The sequence below is a fragment of the Electrophorus electricus genome, chromosome 26, assembly GCF_041902795.1.
Source record: "Electrophorus electricus isolate QZ-2024a chromosome 26, ASM4190279v1, whole genome shotgun sequence".
Taxonomy (NCBI): domain Eukaryota; kingdom Metazoa; phylum Chordata; class Actinopteri; order Gymnotiformes; family Gymnotidae; genus Electrophorus; species Electrophorus electricus.
In genome coordinates this window covers 3,142,732-3,163,914 of record NC_137522.1, presented here as the reverse complement: position 1 = coordinate 3,163,914, position 21,183 = coordinate 3,142,732, and the positions used below count along the sequence as shown (strand labels likewise).

At 38.7% G+C, this 21,183-nt stretch overlaps 2 protein-coding genes across 3 annotated transcripts; one reads left to right on the top strand and one right to left on the bottom strand.

The window, feature by feature from the left end:
* The first annotated feature begins 1,123 nt into the window (after positions 1-1,123).
* nrtn (neurturin) lies at positions 1,124-3,735 on the top strand. Its single transcript, XM_026997217.3, has 2 exons — positions 1,124-1,361; positions 2,677-3,735. Exons 1-2 carry the CDS (start codon positions 1,124-1,126, stop codon positions 3,102-3,104), a joined length of 666 nt encoding a protein of 221 aa, XP_026853018.2. The 3' UTR covers positions 3,105-3,735.
* A 7,419-nt stretch (positions 3,736-11,154) lies between these two features.
* ranbp3a (RAN binding protein 3a) lies at positions 11,155-21,009 on the bottom strand. 2 transcript variants are annotated; one of them, XR_014120104.1, is made up of 18 exons: positions 20,862-21,009; positions 19,280-19,335; positions 19,123-19,159; positions 18,637-18,732; positions 18,446-18,517; positions 18,210-18,275; positions 17,857-17,949; positions 17,591-17,691; positions 17,321-17,431; positions 17,100-17,194; positions 16,928-16,997; positions 16,730-16,838; positions 16,147-16,271; positions 15,742-15,868; positions 15,374-15,516; positions 15,060-15,237; positions 12,954-13,092; positions 11,155-12,770 (listed from the first exon to the last, which is right to left on the bottom strand). XR_014120104.1 is itself a non-coding variant. In XM_026997086.3 (17 exons), the coding sequence occupies exons 1-17, from the start codon at positions 20,881-20,883 to the stop codon at positions 13,049-13,051; spliced, it is 1,545 nt and encodes a 514-aa protein (XP_026852887.2). In that variant the 5' UTR covers positions 20,884-21,008; the 3' UTR covers positions 11,155-13,048. The 2 variants fall into 2 exon arrangements, 1 of the variants encoding a protein (XP_026852887.2); XM_026997086.3 differs by having other exon boundaries at positions 11,155-13,092; positions 20,862-21,008.
* Positions 21,010-21,183: the final 174 nt, after the last annotated feature.

Sequence of the window (21,183 nt, the reverse complement as noted above, 5' to 3'; positions counted from 1 at the left end):
TTTTGCATTCTACTATTTCTGGTTAAGACGAATAAAGACAGAGAGAACACAATCCTATAATAGGATAGATTATTTTATACATAAAATAATACTGCAGTATAGCACTGTTAATGTAGTGTAGTGAATGTAGTGAAACAAGAAAAGCAGCTCATCCAGTAATGTCCTCACAGATAACAGATAATCATTTTCAGATTGCTTCCACGTCATGAGTGTACCTTTGTGTAGGAGGTGCTTGGAGTTGTAAACAATAGCACTATTCAGAAAAAGGCCCATTCATCTTTGAATGTCATTAATCTTCGAAAACAAAACTGCTCCTCAGGCTGGCGGTTTGGAATCAAAAGAATAATCAGGCTGGAGGGATCAATGAAAAAGGAGCACTAATGTCATTTTCATGTGTGCTCTGACAAGCTTCTAAAGAAGCATTCCTTCGGTACAAAAAACTCAGAAATAGTCTATGTAGAGGGTATGCAAGATTTCCAGTTTCATCTTTTAACATTCATTATAGTAAGACCATAAAAAGAGCATTCTGGTGATGAATGTGTCAGTTCCTCCACTGAATACATATAAATGGGAAAAGCACCTCACCTTTCCTCCTATAGCCACGGCAGTAAGCATTAGGTGACTCAGAACCAGAACGAGATTGGCAGAAAAGTAAAATATTTGCGGATGGTAGAACCATTTGTGTTAACATCTGTAAATGAATTTGCTGTGGGACGAGCCTGTCTAAGGGAAATTTTTCTCACAGAAGGGAAAAATTCTCCAGTGCTCATGTAACATGTCTGGCACGTGCCTGTAAACAAGAAATTTCCAAATATCCCAGAAATGCTAAGGCCAGAGAATAGGCATAGATCCCTACAACACAGACAGTTATCAGACAGTAACTTACCATTATGGCAAACATTATCAATAATCTGTGGCCAGATGCCAAATAAACATTTTTATGTATAAAACACCTTTATCGATCCAGCAGGGGAGAATGGTAAAATTATGCACTACAAACTGGTTTTGTTCATGTGGGGATGCAATGGTACAGTAAGCAAGCGCTGAGTCACCCTTGTACCACATTACAACATGAAGCCTTTATCTTCTCTTGCAGAGTGCCAATGCTCCTACTCGCTTTAAGATGAAGTTATGGAGGTGTGCCGCCATCACCTTGACACTCTGTGGTGCTACACTGTCCGTCTTTCTCTCTAGAATCCTGCTTCCCCCAAAAGCACCAGTTTCTCTTCACTTGGGATTATCATCATCATCATCATCATCACCTGCATCATCTATGTCCTCAAACAGCTCTTCCTCTGGGACTGGTACGAAGTTTCGAAGGGTCAGATCAGCACATGGACCCAACTCGGTGATCTCTCAGTGTAAGCCTGTCCTTCCTCTCACTGTTTCAGTGGAAACTCATAAGACAGGGCTAGCTTCATGGTCTGATGGGATATTTGTTCTCAAGCAAAATCAGCAGAAAAGTATGCTTCCCTCTGCCATGCCATTTTTCCCCAGACTGGCCTGTGTAATCTGAATTAGATTTGATCGTATACAGAATGGAATATGAAATCTTTTGAACCTGAAATATAAATGTTATTACAATTCTATATGAGTGGTAGAACATATCTGTAGAGGGTATCGTGGCCATTTGTTTTTCCCTACCATGCTTGCCTATGACCAGTGACGGAATTAGGTTCAGGTGAAGGTTTAACCTCATAATTATAGTTTTTAAATCATATGAATAGTATGAAGAGAAGCAGACAGTAGAAAGAAGATCATAACAGTGCAGCTCCTGATCATCAGTTGCATCTCATCTACAATACTGAGGCAGTAGTAACGAGTACACACCCAAATTCAGAACAACATTCAGCTCAGACAAATTTCTGACATTCCAACTGACAAAAGTGGGGCCTGAGGTGGAGGAGGGATCAGAGCATTACCTAAGTGAAATGGGTCAGATGGGCTCAGTGTGCTCTTTGAAACGTGTATCCTTAGGTCCTAACAGTATAAACCTCATGAAATCAGATTACCACTCCATTTAAAGAAATCCACTTAATGAGATAGGACATTGTTAATTGTCAAGGTTTCAGTAGAGTCATAATGATACTGGAGTTTACGGGTCTTATGTTGTGTGTTATTTCTTTCTTCGTTTACACATTAGATGGTTCAAATTAGTTTAATAAGATTCTTTGTCCATTCGGTAATTTATACAAGTTCTTTTCAAGATCTGACAAAGCTGACAAATTGCCTCTGTCCTGTTTCTTCTGCTGACCCACTCAAAAGAGTTTGTATCAGATTGCTGAGAGCGCTTCCCTCTGCCACTTATATATAGCATCTATACCAACTGGTGATATCTTTATGAATTCTCCACAATGGAAGGCAGTCGAACTCATCCACTCGATTACTGGAGCACTTAGTGAAGTAACTCACAGACAAAGCCTAAGATCTGTCTCAAGGGATTTTTTCATTAGGTTAGCATAACACCGGTCTTATTAGATCATGTAAAGGGGCAGACCTCTTAGGAGCAATGGATAATTCTCTGTATGAAAAAAGCACTCCCTTCAATTAGGATACATAGTCATCTTAATTTCAAGTCCACTTTTAATTGCACGGGCCTCAAGTGTCTTTAGGATGGTTGAGCTGGCTTTTTGTATGTGACATTAATGAACGCTCCTTCTTTTATCCTGTGCTCAGTAATTCACATATTCCAGAGCTTCACCGAAGGAGAGCTGAAGCAAGTCATCAGCGCCCTGGTGGAGAGGAAGGCACGGAGGGATGCTAAACTGGGCAAAAGGACTAAACGGGCCAAGAATGGCGCCAAGCCGTGCTCGCTGCGGGACGTGGAAGTGACGGTCAGCCAACTAGGACTGGGATACATCAGCGACGAGATTGTCCTTTTCCGATATTGCAGCGGTAAATGCACGGCCAGCCGCCGTAACTATGACATGACGCTGGCGTTTATGAAGCGCGAGCGTCTGCTCATGCGAGACAGTAAGGTGAAGGCTCGACACAGCCCCTGCTGTCGGCCCACAGCATACGAGCCGGACATTTCCTTCCTCGACAACCTCAACCGTTACCATACCATCCACGACGTCTCCGCGCTGGAGTGCGGCTGTATATGACGCTAACAATGGAACGTGCATGAAAAACTGGTATCTTATTCCACGTTTTAGCGACTGAAGAGGTGTAAAAAAAAAAAATTTTTTTTAAATAAAATAAAAGTAGTCAATGGCCTATATTATGCAAAAAGTAAGCAGACTACGATGGCCATGTGGAGAAGGTTGATTGCATTCTTGGACACTATTGTACAAAAAAAAAAAAATCAGCCAGCCAGTCAATACAACACATCAGTAATGTAAGATGTACATAACTGTCAGTTGATACCTAAAGCAATCACCTTGGCTCCAGTCAAACAACATACTTCACTATGAGTAAGTACATGCATTTGGCCAGAAATTGGCTCCTTGTGTGAAGCGCTGTCTGAAGTACATGTCTGTTATATATGAGGCAAATATGGCAGGACTGGAGATACATCAGCACCTCTGGATGAAGTCTGGCATGAGTATGGCCAGTGTTCTGAGGAACAGTACACATTTGTAGTAAAGCAGCAAAAATAGATGTTGATATCTTTAAGCAATATATAATATATTAAATATCTTTAAGCAGTATATAATATTTAAATATTTTAAATATGTAAAAACCACTTTACTTCTGTGGGTCAGTACAGAAGTTAGATAAAACAATTTGCCATACAGAGCTCACTTTCCAAAGGTATAAAAATTGTCGACACTGAGTGTGTATTCAGTGTTATTGGTTGAGAGTGTGAAAATCCAGACATATAACATCTAGTCTGCAAAAAGGCCTGGCTACCTCAATAAGACTTGACCAATCTTTTGGTGTCTCACATTGTGGTAAACATCTGTGTAAGAGTTCTCACTTCAGTGTGACCACTGCAATACACTGCAAAGACAAATGGTAGCACTGTTCTTTTATATGGAAGACTGATGGGCAGAAATACAGCAGCAGAAATACCATTGCCTAGAATATAATCTCGCATGAACCTTCAGTGTCCTATGTAATGTATGCATTCATCTTTTGGTATATTTTCTTGTATGAAACATTATCATGGTGTTGCTTAAAGCCTCCACCATGCTGTCACACCTGACCAATGTGTTAATGTTTCTAGAGTTTAAGACAGCTGTTGTCACAAGCTCACCACAATAGTGGCTAAGTTGCCCTTGAACTGTGTATTTCTCTTGTTCACATAAAAAAGCAGAAAAAACAAAAAGGAGCCCTCCTAGAAGATACCAGCCCTTATAGGAGATACCAGCCCTTATAGGAGATACTAGCCGCCATAGGATATTACATGCTGGGCCTTTTCTATGCAGACCAGTTCTGCCAAAGTTAAAAGAAAACTCAGGATGACTCACTGAGGAGGACGAAATTTAGTCACTTTCACAGCAATGAACTTAACAAAAATGTTTGCCCCAAATTCATATATTTCATTTTTTCCCCACCACTGACATAAGTAGGTAGAAGAAGTGAGAAAATAACCTGTACTACAAAAAAGAATCTGTAGAATTCAGATACAGAATTCAACTGAATGATATCTGAGTGTTATGTCTGACTGTCAAATCTGTCAAGGAACACATGTCCTATAAGGAATGTGACAGGACTTATCCCTGAGTTAGCCTCACCAAATCCATTCCATTTGTGTAAATCCTATAATAGACCTCTCTTATCCTCTTAGCACCTTTCTAACAGACCCAAAAATACTGGATGCTGAAGCAGACAGTAAATATACCATATATCTCCAGAAGCTTTTCATTAGGACTGTGTATTGATTTGAAGTAAATGCACAAAGTTTCAGTCTCCCAGTCTTAGAGGAGTTCAAATGCATAAAAGCCCATCAGCTAGCAAATATTTGCACCACTGCTTTACACAGTCTGTAAAATAAATTAGTGAATAATAAACACCATTCTGCATTTGCTGGCTAGTTAGCTTGATAGCATTTAATGGCACAGAACCAGATTTAGAGTTAAGGATTTTTTTTTCAGAACTCTAATTAAAGAGCAGTTGAGTGACCTCTTAAATCCAGTCAATTAATTACATTAAATAGGTCATTAAATAGCCTGGGTCTAAAGCTTAGCACACAAGACCAAGACCTTGATGTTCTAAAGACAGTGTGCTATGCACTTTTACAATATAATATATTCAGAAACTATACTAAACACTAAGGTCTGTACATTTGGAAAAATGTTAGGATGCAGTGCACTATGTATGTTATTTGATTTTGTGCATGTAGTAATGAAGAAAGCATGTTACAATGTAAATGAAGCACAGCAAATCCTAGAATCCTAATAATCTCAGCCTGTTTACATACAAGCTAATAAGGAAATGTAACAGACTGACTAGAATATTACCCATGCTGACAACTGACCTTCTTCTAAATAAAATTAATTGTTTAATTTTCTGAACCTAGACAAGAAAATACCCATCAGCTAGCCACTTTCAACCTTTCAGATGCAGCTGTTCTCCTGTTGGTCCCTGTCAACCAACTACAATAAAAGTTGATGCAATGCATCTGTATACAGGATTATTTATATTTATTAAATAGTAAGTTATGATTTATTTATTTAGATAGCATCACTGACAAAACATGCTCATTTATTTATTGAATTTACTGGTGCCAAAGTGTCTCATGTATCATATTCAATATAACTATTTAATAAACTGTACAAGGTTTAACATCTTATTTTCTCATTTATTCATTCATTCATTTATAAACCTATTTATCTACCCAATTACGTTCAATATCCTTATTGCAGTATCCATTTTTAGATATACTATGCAAGATATGGTGGCCCATGTACTGTACTTAAAAGCAACTTACTTAGCACAAGTTCAGTCCAACCTCCCAGAAGCTGTACTGCATCATGTCACGGGTCTGTCTGTCAGCGTTTTATTGTGGCTCATCAGTGCGAGGGTGGTAGTGTAAGTCGAGCAGGAGGTGGGAGGGTGGGGGCAGTTTGTTTCTTATGAAGGTCTGTTTCTAGGCTCTTTCCTCGGCACGCTGCATACACATGCTGAGAGCAGTGATGGGGCTCTGCTGCTGGCACACTCTCTGGCCTCAAGCAAGAGGCACAGAAACCCAAAGACTCCCCCAGCCACTCCATATCAGAAAGCTCCGTCAAAACCAGGGTTTCAAACACTCTGTGTTTAAACTCATTTTATTTGCCTGCAGTCCAGGGTATTATTGTCCATCATTTGATACATACATTTTATTTCATGATTTTTTTTTTTCTAAAATAATTCAATGGCAGTGCAGATCAAACTCATGTTGCTGAACACCCAAGAATTTTTGCTCATTGTAAAAAAAAAAAAGAAAGAAAAGAAAAAGACACACCCTTTTCTTGGGATCCTTGTAAAATGCTGTCTTTAAAATGTTTGATTAGGCCCTATTACAGTAAGCTAATAACAACACATTTATGTCACCATTAGCTTCTCTAGTTTTGTCAAATGATGTTCAGAAACCTGACAAGTTATAGGTAAAAACCCTGTGGCTCTTATTGTTCCAGATAACAAAAATATATTTAAAATAATAGCTTTAATTATCAAATTATCAAAATAAGATAGCAGATAATTCAAATCATTAGTAAACTGAAATGTTTGTCACATATTACATTTTATTCCTCATCGACTTGCCTGCTGTTCTGGCTGACTGTCCTCTGGCATCGCCTGCTAGCCACGAGAAACAAGCACTCTGTGCTGACTTTAAAATGAGATGAAATCATACCCTCACTAGCCACCATACATCAGCTTGCATGCTCTCAGTGCTCGAAGTCAGTTTAGCTGGCAAACCACTTTGACGTGTACATATCACATTATCTTCACTATACAAACACCATCTGTCCTTGTCGACCACTGTCCTCGCTTGTTTATTTTCACTGTATTCAGTCATTACGTGAGGTATGAATATCATTGGCTTCTCAGTGAGACAATGCAATGCTACAGTGAACCTAAAAAGACTAAACATGTCTGCACCCTTTATTTCCTGAAAAAGAACATGTCTGCAGAAACAGACCCACTGCTCTATGCCATCCCGTGGTCAGTGGATCACTTCTTGGTAGTTACAAGCCATACATTTTAGAAGGGTCTTTTTTGTGTACTGGAATCATCACACTGACCACAGACATATTCATTTAGTACCTTGCGAGGTAGAGTAGGTTGTTTTTGGAATTAAAAATGCTTCTTTTTCATTGCTATCTCTGAACGATCATTAAAGAAGTACCACAATAAAACTAGTCTTTACTAAATATTGAATTTAAAAAATAGTTAGAATGGAAGTCATATTGCCATCATGAAACTCTGAAGTCAACATCAAATATTGTGTTATGATAACATGAACATGAACTGAACCATGTCCGAGAGTAAGCATGAAATGCATGAGGGATTGAGGGAAATCTGCTTCTGGGACTGTTGTGCCTTGAGAATCCACTGCTTATAGGAACTCAACTGGACGCGATTCATCACAGCAGATAAAAGCAAATTATGGTAGTAATTTGAGCTTTGTCTCTCTCTTGCAGAAGACATGGAAACTGTTACTGCAGTGCAAGATGTTAGTGTCCAGCTTCTACAGCTTGGAAAATTGCCCAGCCTCATGGCCAAATGTTTGATAGCGCTTTTAAAACATCAGTAGGAGTACGATGCCAGAGAACCTTTTTGTCATATAAAACAAAGACCTAGAACCGATTAAAAAATGATTAAATATTGCTGGCAAACCCCCACATCCCACACCCAAATGCATGTTACTCTACATGATTAGAAAATGTTATGAGTCACTTTAGTTAAAATGGCTCCAGATTTTAATGGCTGATTGAGGCCTTACATTCTTGCCATGGTTACGTTGCAAACATAATGGTGGAGTTGGTAATTAGAGTTACCACTTTGGACACTTGGGTGACTCATGCGCAATGATGTTTTAGCTGCTCACCTCTTTTGCTTATATTGAGGTGAAGTGGAAACCCCAAGTGTGGCTAAGACGTAGCCACTGTTCGAAAACGTATTTATTATCCTTTTAAGTTGTGGTTATCGTTCTATACACAAGGTTCATTTTAGTTATCAGAATTCATAAACATTTAGAAAGAACAAAAATGAGTGTGTTTTATGACATCCTCAGTGTCCTTTGAATAGCATTTTCAGACATGTCTGGAAGTCTGAAATGCATAGCTACATTAAATGGACAGGAAAAGAGTCAACAGGCTTTCTAATTCACTAATAATTTTAATAAAGCACTAAACCTTTATATGAAGAGTTGTACTAACTGGTGTCCATTAACACTTGGCTCCTGATGGTAGTTCCATTATTTAGAAATGTTCTCCTGCTACGTGCACAAAACTGTTTCAATGTTTCAGGTTCAACTTAGATGAGGCATGTGCTCTTCAACAGACCCATAGGACTGAAAATTAAAAATATATATAAAAGGAATCCTTTTTTCCCCCCAATATAAACTAAACTATGTGAAGTGAACGCCAACTTTGACAGATAAATGTAACCAGACACATGAATATCTAGATAGAAACAAGTCAACTTTCTCCAGGTGATTTGTTTGTTATATACACAGTTCATATTATTAGTAGTGCGTTTCATTTTACAATAGTTTAACTGTATTTTAGTATAATTCTCAGTTGCTAATTGGTACCTTGAATGGCTTAGTTCAGTGTATTCTAGTTTAGGGTATTTTTATTCTTATAATCCAATTCAAAGAAATTTAGAGTTAGTCATACCAGGGAATACATAAGATGAATAGCCTAAGCCACTAGCTAAAACCAATAACAGTGGTTGCTGGCCAACTTAGCATTACTACTGGCTAAAAATCAGAACAAGGTGGCATGAACTTGGTGAGAATATAAGGAAGGAAACAGCTTTTGCTTTTACAGAAGAATTAAGCACCTGAAAAAAATAACATGGGTGTACAAGAGTTAATGGACAAAATAAAACATTGGAATTATTTAGCCACAATTTCATGTTTAATTTAAACCAAGTCTAGCTTGGGATGGAGAAAGGCTAAATGTTCAAAATGGGTCTTGTACAAGAACAATAATTCAAAACAGTCAAGCATAATCACAGCAGAATATCCTGAAAGAACAAAATGTTTTTGGAATGGCTGTCAAAGTCCAGCTCTAAATCCAGATCCAAGTCAATCTCTAAGTCCAGATCTAAATTCAGATGAAAATCTGCAGTGGTACTTACAGCTAACCTTAAACCAAAGAAAGAAATTACAGTGCTGATGCTATTTAATGTGGAAAAGTGGAACAAAGAACAAATGTCTGTCATTTGTAATTATTCTCTGGCAGATAGTTGTCACATTAAATCCCATAATGTAGCCATGTCAGCTGTGCAATAAAAATTTAATTTAACATCAATCTTGGCTATATTAAGTTTGGTTTTGCACATTCCAGTGTCATGTTGTTACAGTAATGACTCATGTACATTAGTCATATATTATTAAATATGGCAAGGAAGATCACTGGAGTTTAGATAATGAGACTAGCATATGGCATGTTAAAAGGATCATTAATCTACCATAAAACTGACAGTTATTTTATGTTTGGGTGTGACATCTCAATTTTGTCACTTTATTTCTATTTAAGCATCAGTTTCTTACATTTCCAGTGAAAAGATTATGTTTTACTTAGTATTTTGTTTTCATTTTGGCCCAAGAACAGAATCTAGACAGAACTGCCCCACAAAATGACATTAATGGATCATTTTCAAGAAAGAATTTAATAAAAAGAAAAAAGAAAAAATGTATTTCCAGGTCATGACTTTGCCAAATTTTATGTTTGCACATTTAAAAGCCTATTATTCTGTGGTGTTAAGTGTCTATGAATTATTGATACAGAATTAATGTTTAAAGAATTCCTCTGTTTTCTGTTAGTTCTTATAGTTAAAAGTGGAAATATTAAGTGTACTTATTGTAAGCAACGACAGACCAAAAATTTAGATACTTTTAAAATATATTTTCTGAAATAGCCTACACTTCATATAGCAACCCAGCTCCCCCCCCCCAACTAAAGCTGAAAGCAAACAATATGACAAAATGCAGACAACTACACAAACATAATGGATTTCTGTTGTTATACTTGGAACCAAAATGCTGAAAGTAAAAGTGACAGTAATGATTTTCTCTTCAGTAACCCGAACCTCAAGTTGCGAATAATGTTCCTTGTGTTAAATCTTATGGTCTCTGCGCCTATGTTGTCTTTCCTGGGTCTTGCATGAGGAATTTAAAATAGAATGTGAGATAAATTCTTAACAAAAGGCAACCCATGAGGAACATCAAAAACAAAAACATCAAACAGCTTGGATAGAATAATGATAAAACATGGGAGAGTTTTCACACCAGTAAATGAAAGCGATGAAAACTTGAAGGTGACTGATCCTCTAAACAGAACGTACTGCATAAGATACCTTGTTAGAAAATCTATAGTTCGTCATCTGGCATTGTAATCACACTGCCCCACATACATTTCAAACAATAATCTAAACACAAACAAACAAACAAACAAACAAACAAACAAAAAGCAGCACTTGACATGCACCTTTCAAGAAAGTCCAGACAAATCCAGGGTCAAGGTGCATAAAAAAAATAGACTGACAAGGTACTTTCACACTAGACAAAGTAGCCAGATGATATTCTGAGGAAATCATATCATGGTCAAAAATATGAAATCAAATATGCAGGCTGGGAAACAAACATCAGTCAGAAATACCAAGGCATTATTAAGCAAAGAAATTCACAGGTGGGTTCACAAACATCTTTTAAAAATTGAAAAATATATAAATAAGAGTAAAGAAAAAAATGGAGATAAATAAAAATAAATCACAATAAAAAGTGAAATGCCAAATGCTCCAATTGCCTGTACTCTAAAATATGGAATGTGTAATCAGAGACAAGCCTGTAAAACCCAGTAATATGAACCATAGCCATTACGAAATGCGACTATTGCTTTGTGTATATTTAAATTGATATTTAAAAAAAGAATTTAAAAAAAATTACAAATCTTTTGCATATTTTAGAATCTTATATTACAATGTTTCCATGTTTCCTAGAAACCATATTTGTCATGTGTATTATCAACCAGATTGATAACTTTTTTGAAGAAAAAAAACAAAAAAACACACACACACACACACACACACACACACACACACACAGACGCTCAACCGATGCCAATGGCACTGTACCTTTGCAGCACAGCCTTTGTGAACACTAACATCTATAGGTTCTTTACTAAAAAAGATAACTACTATATCCTTTAATGTGGAATAACCACATGACCAGTGTCGTTCAGTGCTAGAGTGACACTACAAGCACCACTTTGTGGTGAATGTCGTCCAATGTACGATATTAGTGATCATGCATGTTTAACAACTAATATCAAAGACAGCAGGAAAATCAGTGACACCAAATGAAAATGGAAGAATACACTACAGATGATGTTCTGCAATGCACTAAATGTAAACAGGTAGCACAGAACTCTCACTGAACAAACATCCATATTCAAATGTTTAGCCCTCACTCCCTCGCACTCATTCATACGGATGGGACAAAACTTACACAGATGAGAGAGTGAGCAACATCCACTGCCCTTTAAATACAGAAAAGCTACACATTCAAATCAGAGCCCCGTGAGATGCATCACGATTAAATACATGGGGAATAAATAAACGTTTAAAAAATGCAGACACCACAACAATCTACAGAATGCATGAAATACCAATTAACATTTTACCATTTTCACATCAAAGGTTTTTTGGTACAAGGGTAGTAGTATACAACACCACAATTTTTCATTTGACTTATCGCGTTGGTTTGAATATAAAGAGTTTAAAAAGGGGGAGCTGCATTTAATAAAGCTTTTAAAACTATCACTACACTTCCTTAAAGATGCTTTTCACAAACATCAAGTACTGGAGGAGATTATAGATATCCCACATGATGTCTTACAGAATCTATAGGTCTTCAAAGAAATGGTCATGTCATTTAACTGAGATTATAATGTCAATGCTGTCTGCTGTAAATGCTTTCTGGGGTGGATACGGTGGACCACCTGCCAATATGTCTCCAGTGTGAATGGAAAATAATTAAGAAAACACAGAATAAAGTGTGTATTTTTAGGACAAATGAAGGTTTTACAGTAAAAACAGAGACTCATTCTCATTCAAATACTCATTCAAGGATAAAAGGCAACAATTAAAAATGACCAGGGCGTTTATGACACATTATGCATTGTGGTTTGACTTTGCGCTTTTGCATCATGCTTCAACCCCATGAAATAAAGCAAGGAATTGTTTTCCAATCCCACGGGCTCCAAGTTACTTAAAGTCCTATTTAAATTCAGAATAAGGTATTATAATTCATTTGTAGAAGCAACACAATGCGTTGTCAACTGTTTTTTCTGTAAAAGGTATGCAAGTAAAGAAGGTCACAGTCCAATTTTATTTTTGTTAAAATACTGTCTTAAAGCATCAAACACAACTGAATAATATTACACTTATTGCCAAACTTAAATTCGCATTCATAAAATCGATGGCTATAGCGGGGTTTAAACCACAAAAGCCCTGCAGAAGAGCAAAGGGATCAAGGATTCTTGTTATGTTTAAACTGTAACAACTATACACTTTATGCTTTGTCTGGCAATCTAAGGAATGCTTTACTGCTCCAAATGTTAGCGCTCTTTTAAAATGAGTGTGCTACAAACTACTAAAATTATGAATCCACCCTGTGTAAAAAATGGAAACAAACAAAAAAAAGTTTAAAAACCCCAAACAACATCTTGCACATCAATGTGATGAGCTTGAGAATTAAACTCCCCGTTCTAGAAAATCGATCGTCACTTATGTTTAAGACTCCAAAGAAAAGTGCTATTCACCCCATGACTGTTAGAGAGTTTAGAAAGAAAGACCTGCATAAGGATCCTCTTGGAGTTAGGCTTCAGGCCATGGGGCAGGAGAGCCAAGGCTGTGGGCGGTGCTGTCGGAGGGGTCTGGGCAGGCCCTGCTACGTGCTCTCTGGGGGCTGAAACTCACCTCCCTCTCTTATACCTGAGAGGAAATTGGTAATATTGTCTTTGGTTAAATCTTTTTAATACCAGCTGATGGCTTCAAAGTTCTTTTGCTTTCAGCCTAAGCAGTAAAAACACAGTACTGTATGTAGTTAAGAGTCAGACTGTGACTTAAAACTCGCTTTATGACTACCAGGCTAAAAGGTATAGTTAACAGCATAGCCAGGGGTAGTTCCCCCCGGACAGAAAGTGATATTTACAGTTGTACCAACAAGTTTACATACCCTGGCAGAATGTGATTTTTTTTTTTTTAAATTTCAGAGAATAATAATGATGATAATACAACAACTTTTCTTTTACTCATGTTTAGTGGTTGGGTCAAGCCATTTATCATCAAACTATGATTTAAAAAAGGGCAAAAACCATTATGACAACAGAAACTATCCAAATGATCCTGATCAAAAGTTTACATATCCTAGTCTTTAATACCATGTATTGCCTCCTTTAACATCAATGACAGCTTGAAGCCTTTTGTGGTAGTTGTGGATGAGGCATTTTATTTTCCCAGATGGAAAGCTGCCGATTCTTCTTGGCAAAATGCCTCCAGTTCATGCAAGACAGCCCGAGAATTTACAGGAACTGTACGTTTGAGATCTCCCCATGATACTGAGGTCAGGAGACTGAGATGGCCACTCCAGAAGCTTCATTTTTTCTGCTGCAGCCAATGACAGGTCAACTTGGCCTTGTGTTTTGGATCATTGTCATATTGGAACATTCAAGTGCGTCCCGTGTGCAGCTTCTGGGCTGGTGAGTGCAAATTTTCCTCCAGTATTTTCTGATAAAATGCTGCATTCATCCTGTCATCAATTTTAACCATGTTCCCTGTGCCTGTGTAGCTCACACATCCCCAAAACATCAGCACTCCACCTCTGTGTTTTACAGTAGGGATGGTGTACTTTTCATCATAGGCCTTGTTGACTCCTCTCCAAATGTAGCATTTATGGTTGTGGCCAAAAAAGTTCAGTTTTGATCTCCACACTCCAGGTAACTTTGTTCCAGAAATCCTGAGGCTTGTATCTGTGCTGTCTGGCATATTGTGAGCAGGCTGCTTTGTGGCATTGGCATAGTGAGGGCTTTCTTCTGGCGACTCGACCATGCAGCCCTTTTTTCTTCAAGTGCCTCCTTATTGTGCATCTTGCAACAGCCAAACCACCTTTTTTCCCCCCCAGAGTCCTGTATGTCAGCTGACGTTATTTGTTGGTTTTTCTTTGCATCCTGAACAATTTCCCTGGCAGTTGTAGCTGAAGGTTTTGTTGGTCTACCTGACCATGGCTTGGTTTCAACAGAATCCCTCATTTTCCACTTCTTAATCAGTTTGAACACTGCTGATTGGCATTCTCAATTCCTTGGATATCTTTTTATATCCTTTTCCTGTTTTATAAAGTTCAACTATCTTCTCCCACAGATCCTTTGATAATTCTGTGGCTTTCCCCATGTCTCATGCAGGGGTCTGTCAGGAGTCCAGTAACTTACTGACTCTTTATACACACACACACACACTGATTGACAAGCAAACAGATCACAGGTGAGGATGTCATTTAAACCTGTGTGTGTCAACTTGTCTGTGTTATCATGTCAAAACTTCCAGGGTATGCAAACTTTTGATCAGGGTCATTTGGGTAGTTTCTATTGTCATTATGATTTTTAAAAGGGCAAAAACAATTGTTTGATAATAAATGGTTTGGCCCAACCACTAAACATAAATAAAAGAAAAAAAGTTGTTGTATTATCATTATTCTCTGAAAAATTATCAAATCACAAATTCTGCCAGGGTATGTAAACTTATGAGCACAACTGTAACTGCTGAGAGAGTAATGTGTGTTTACAAACAGTTTACAACTCTAACAAACAGTACCCAACACTCAACAGGGCTAAATCAGCACTAGAGGGCTGAAGTCGTCCCACGGTAAAGTGTCGCCGTGGTGACCATAACATTAGTGGAATCACCTGTGGCAGGAGCAGGGCCGGCAGTGCGGGACTCGTCTTCATCGCTGGACCGGCCGGCCTCGCCCTCTGCCTCAGGAAGGGCCGTCTGCGGCCCGGCCGGCTGCTCGCAATGGCTACGCAGGGCCAACATGCGGTGGTAGAGGGCGGCAAACAGCTGGCTCGAGTCCTTTGAGCTTGCCTGCGCACACAAGCGCAAAAAACAAAACAAAACAAAAAATTAAATAAAACAAACAAAACGGAGCAGAAACCTATCAGCTGCTTTGGACCTTTCTATGCACTGTGATGAAGCAGGTCGTTGATGAAGTGCAGCGTACTGATATGAGGAAGACCTTCACTCCTTGGTCCTCCGCGTCCATGGCGGTGAGGCGAATGCTCTTCTCACTTGCTTTGTCCACCTGCATCTGGGCCCACAGCTTTGTATTCAGAATCAGGCGAAGACTTCCTTGGGTTCTCATCACTGAAACACAAAAGGCACGTCCGAACGTCTGTATATTACAACTCCAAAAGTTAAATGTAAGGAAAGTTAAACCGTACTGCATAAGCAACAATTTACAAGGTATAGGGCAGGTAATATTCTATATACCAATTTCTCCTTGGTGAGCTATTGCCTCAAATAATACAGCAATTTCTACACCATTAATGGCCTTTATTAATACTCAGTAGTGTATTTCATGCATATTACCCAATCTGGACTGCAGGTTTCCATTGTGGACATCGTTGGACAACATGTCATTGAGTCTCAGGAGTCCGCAACCTCTCTCCACCCATGACTGGGAGCTCTTATCAAAAACAAACAGCTTGCACTGGATCTACGGTGTAAAAAAAAACAAAAAACAAAAACCCATTTAGTATTTTACCCTGAACTGCACTCCACCTCAAATGTGATGCTGAAAAGGGCCAATCCATGAGACAAAAAAAGGAAAATGTACCTTTACCAAACCCCTTTACAAGGTCTGAATGTGTGCACAGAAAGATATTAAATGATGTCAAATGCAGAAAAGTGTTAAAGGTTCTTGTAAGGTTTGCCACGGATAGGATCAAATTTGGCATGAAGCAGCGTGAAGGTGTCTTAAGAATGAAGACTGACCTGTAGGACATTGCTTTCGGACTCCTCTCCGGTCTGCACCTCCACTCTCCCCAGCAAGCACTCCTTGGCTGTAGCTTTTGTGTAGGCTGCTGCTGACTCCTCCAAAGACTCTGCTGCGTTAGCATCTACAGACACAAACACACGCGCCCGCACAAGCACAAAGACACACACAATCATTGCTTAGCACTTGATTTTGGCTTTAAAATCTGAGGCTGTCTGGTTCTAACATACAAATCTTTTAAAACACCTGACAGTTCCCCAAATCTTTTCATCATCATGCTGAGCAGTTTATTGCAATTCATCATATAAATGCATGTCCTGGGAATGTACCTTCTAATACGGTTAAAGTGGCAAAAGATATGCACTTGAAGGCAAGTTTTTGTTTAACAAAGCTTATGGAAGGTTAATAATGGCTAGCATAAAAAAGTCTGGAAAAAGACAATGGAAATGCAATATTACAGCTGGTAACCAAGTGGGAAAATTTAAAATAAAATTTAAAACTGGACGGGATGCATTTCCTCTTTGTGAATATTGAGGATAATGAGACCACTTTTCTGATAATTCTTATGTCTGGACAGCGTACCTTGCTCAGAGTTGACATCTTGTGACGAGCATGGTTCACTGGCTGGGCCACTGTCCGATTTAGACTCCACACTGCCCTCTGTTGTTGGTTTGCAGCATTTCAACGGGCTCTGAAAGCAACAATAGTCAGCTTGGCACCACGCCGCAGCAAGACGCTGGCTGAATATCCACAGAGAAGAAAAATGAATTGCCATCTCACCAAAACACGATCACACATGTTTTGTCCAAAAACAAACTTTTCACCACTGCAGTCCTCAACTTTCTGCAGGCTGAAATATGCATCCATAACAAGAACAATGTAATACTTTCTGCCTCCCGTCTGTATGCTTGGCAAAAAGGGCATCTTTCTAAGGATATTTGGCCTGTGTTACCTTGTGGCATTGATGTATTGTAAGAAATAATTAGTCGCTTCTGACTTTTGAGACGTCGCTTGTCTGGAGTCCCCGTATTCTGACGCGTCATCCACCTACACGCATAGAAGGCAGCATTAAGGCGTCTGTATGATCAAATTAAAACATGCAAGAAAACACTTTTAAAATCAATCAATCAATCTCCTTTGCAACCCAAAGGGGATAAGAAAGAATCTGCAAACCTTTATTCTGTCTTCGATCTTCTGGCCAAACACAAATGAAGTCTTGTGGGGAAGGGCCCTTTCTTTCACTTGTCCATTCTTTTGCAAATCGTTTCCCTTGTTTTTCGTTATCTATTTTAAGGAACATACAAAAGAGGCAATTCCATTATTATATCACTGCATAGTCTATATTTAAATCCTAGACTGCATTTAAAGCTTAAAACCTACATTTAAATCCATACTTTTAACCTCAGAATTGGCATCACTGCCATCGTGTTGTTATACTCTTACTAGTAACCGGTCATTGGGGTGTGTGCCTCCATCAGAGCTCCTGTCAGCTGCAGCCTGTGCTTCTGATGGCTTATTTGCTCCATTTCTGTTGCTGTTAACATCTCAAATGTGATGTAGACGGAAGGAGAAATGAATACTCCAAACTCAGGAGAATTATTTCCTAACTGTTAACTCCACTTCCAACAAGGGTACTTAATTAACATATTATAAATCAGTAGTACTTTTACCGATGATTTTAAGTAGCATTTTATTCTAAAACTACTCACTAGATGAGCCGAGTGGCTTGGTGGGAGGTGCCTGAAGCAAAGGTGGGCGGAGCACACTGCGCTGCTGTTCCTTAGGTTTCTGTGCTGGGACTCCTGAAACAAACACCAGCAAAGACATGATGATGCTACATTTATTATCCATCTGCTGCACTAAGCATTTTCCTGCCAACAGAACACTCAACAGTTTATGTTCCCTTCTGCTGCATTGTGTCAGAAACCATTGAAGACTTGTGCAGAGCACTCTGTTGTTGATGAATGGTCTATGAAACCATAGAGACATGGTCTTTTATAGACGATGCAGATTTAGGTGGTCTTGCAGTACGAGAGCAGACTGGATTAGTGTTACTTCTTACCAGTACTTGGGGCTTGGCCATGTATTAATGTCGGTGGACGGAGACGAAACCCAACAACCTTCTCCTCTGTTCAGAAATAAAGATACACATTCTGTTCAAATAAGTTACAAACTATTTTCAAACAAAATAAAAGGAGCACATAAGAACACTAACTAAAAAAAAAACCTGCAAAAGGTTAACACTAAATGTGTACAACACGTATAATGTAGTTCAGAAGAGTACAATAAAAGTCTCACCGGGCTCTGAATCAGAATTTCCAGATGGGGACGGGCAAAAACTGGATGGCATAAAAACATTATTCCTAGACACTGAAAAAGAAGCGAAAAGCACAAAATGTCGATCAAAAATACAGATTATAATAGAAAAGTCAGATGACTAAATTCCAGAATTAACCAAGTAACATGAGAAAAGGAAGCTACTGCGTTACCAGAGTGAGAGGGTGGAAATTGAGTGAAAGATGATAATGTCTCTCTCTTAGCAGGGGGATAATAGCTGCCATCATCTCGATCAGAATCTGAGAAATCTAAGAGCCATTAATGTCAATAAAACTCATGTTCAAACAATTTTAGCTTATTTTAGTGCAACACCCAAACATGTATGTTACCTAGATATTGAAAGAGATACTAGAAGCTCAATCAAAAGTGTGTATTGTGTGAAGAATCTTTTTGCAAGCCATTCTATAAATTGTTTAGTGAGCCATCTTTTATTTTTAATCAAATTAGTCATAGAAGACACATTTCAGAAACCATTACAGAAACAAATAACAACCCAAAAGTGTAACTTCTCAGACGTTTCGAACCTACACATCATGAGCTCGAAACTTCCAAAAAATAAAAGAAAACCACAGTATTTGTTTTCATTCATCAGTTGGTTTACTGTAGAGCATGAAAAACACTACTGACTCAAACCTCACCATCTCCATCCTCTGCACTCGATCCATCTGCTGACCTCTGAGGGAAGATTCAGAGAGTGAGCAATCCCTCTCAATATGGTGTATGCATGGGTCCATTTTGGACATTCAAAATGACATCACTGCCTCTAAGGACACAAGCAAGCCAATTAAAGCTTACCTTTTGCCCTCTGTCTTTCTGAAGCAAAAACACTGGAGCAGCTAAAGCAGGTTCGTCTGCAAAATAAAAATGTAATGAATCATTGGGTAGAGTGTAGATTAATCTCAGGGTCAAAATATTACGCACATTTAGCACAAAAATTAAATTTCTTTAACTGGTACAAAACTAAAATAACTCATTTATTTAGACCATGCACTTATTTAAACCATTCATTCATATCCAAAACTATATTGTAAATATACGTCTTGGTTTAACAGTTATCCATATGTAGTCCAGCATTTACAAGTGAAATGTGAAAAATCATGCCCAACACATTCAGGCAGCTGGGACTTAAGAGTAATGAAACCCAAACAACAGTTACACCACTACTTCTGCAATGTGCTTGTGTCCATTTCTAAGTTACCATGAGGAACTTTCAATACAGAACAATCTCCATAACTTTAAGGCTCACCAATAAGCAAAGAAGTGTTGATGCACATAATTGGGTAATCTGGCACATCTGTTACAGTGCAATATCCTGAGCAACAATGTGCAACGATGTACCCACACTCCCTTACATAAAGAAGAGCAATGCATCAGCCATAGATTGAGAAAGGTATCATCATTAGTGTTACCATGTACATTGTGATCATGTACCCAGCCAAATACCTCTTCTCTCACACTTTCTACATTCATCACTGTCACCATCAGCTTCGTTGATCCCCAACTCCTGATTTTAACTCACATTCCTCCTCATTGGGCAAGTGGTAGCTCAGTGGTTAAGGTACTTGACTTGTAACTGAAAGAAAGGTTCAAGCCACACCACTGCCAAGTTGCCACTGTTAGTCCCCTGAGCAAAGCCCTTAACCCTCAATTGGTCAAGTATGACTCAATCATACTTGTAAGTCTCTTTGGATAAAAGCGTCAGCTAAATGCCGTAAATGTAATTCAAGACGTCAAAAGTGCTTTGAAAAAAACTGTGCCTTTCGAGTAACAAAAAGCACAACATTTTCTGTCTTTAAGAGCATACGTTTTTGGCCGCAGCCGTGTTCTGTTTTGCGTGTTAGTCATATTGATGCTAAGATATTCATATGTTTTATAGTGCCGCCTTTCGCCCCTCTTGACTGTCAAAAATTGCTTTTGTGGTCGTTTCTGTTCATAAAGAGCACTGAACCCCAAACCAAACTGTGGCCTACAGCGCGAAGTAACGAAGTTGAACCTGATCCCAGTTATCCTAACCCTAGTTAAATGACTTAAACAGGCTGTCTAGCTAGCTACATAGCGCTCATTACTAGATTTTACACCAATTCCGACAGAGTAATGTGGACTCGGTAAGTGCTTTCATAGACCAGATTTCAGGTGATCAGCCACATTAATCTATCTGGACACCACAGTGACATTGAGCGGCTGCTGTGTTTCCTCACTGTTCAAACTCGGCCAACTAGCCGGCTGGATAGTCTCATAAAGCTATTTAAACGACTGCCAGTTGCGTGTAATAAAGCTCACAACCCCCACAGCACGCCGTGTTTCGTTTACGCGGCGTTAAGCATCTGAAATAGGGCAACACTACCGTCGGAGCGGAATCTGAAGTGGAGTTTCTTACCTTCATTTGACGAGTCCGCCATTTCGTAACAGTACCCAGAATGCCGCGTTGCAACACCTACTGATGAAGTGGTGGCGCACGGTGATCTAGTTTGGCATGTTGAAGGTGATTAATAAGAAAATCGAAGTTTTTTGATTGATGACATGCGATCAGACACCATGTTAATAAAAGCCGTCATCGGTCTTTGTCCTACTGACAGCCTCACTGTCCCTCCATTCACTACTTCGTCTATTCGTTACGGGGAACTTTCTGCAATAACATCGTGATCATAAAATACAATGAACTGATTATGCTCAATCATCGTTTCTGACATACAAGTGCT

What these genes read in the sequence shown, in the direction of transcription:
- nrtn (XM_026997217.3), top strand. Translation starts at nt 1,124, where the DNA reads ATGAAGTTATGGAGGTGTGCCGCCATCACCTTGACACTCTGTGGTGCT. An exon ending in CAACTCGGTGATCTCTCAGT is followed by an intron (nt 1,362 to 2,676) that starts GTAAGCCTGTCC and finishes TCCTGTGCTCAG; the next exon opens with TAATTCACATATTCCAGAGC.
- ranbp3a (XM_026997086.3), bottom strand. Translation starts at nt 20,883, where the DNA reads ATGGCGGACTCGTCAAATGAAG. An exon ending in AAATTCTGATTCAGAGCCCG is followed by an intron (nt 18,276 to 18,445) that starts GTGAGACTTTTA and finishes ATTTCTGAACAG; the next exon opens with AGGAGAAGGTTGTTGGGTTT. An exon ending in AGATCGAAGACAGAATAAAG is followed by an intron (nt 17,195 to 17,320) that starts GTTTGCAGATTC and finishes CTATGCGTGTAG; the next exon opens with GTGGATGACGCGTCAGAATA.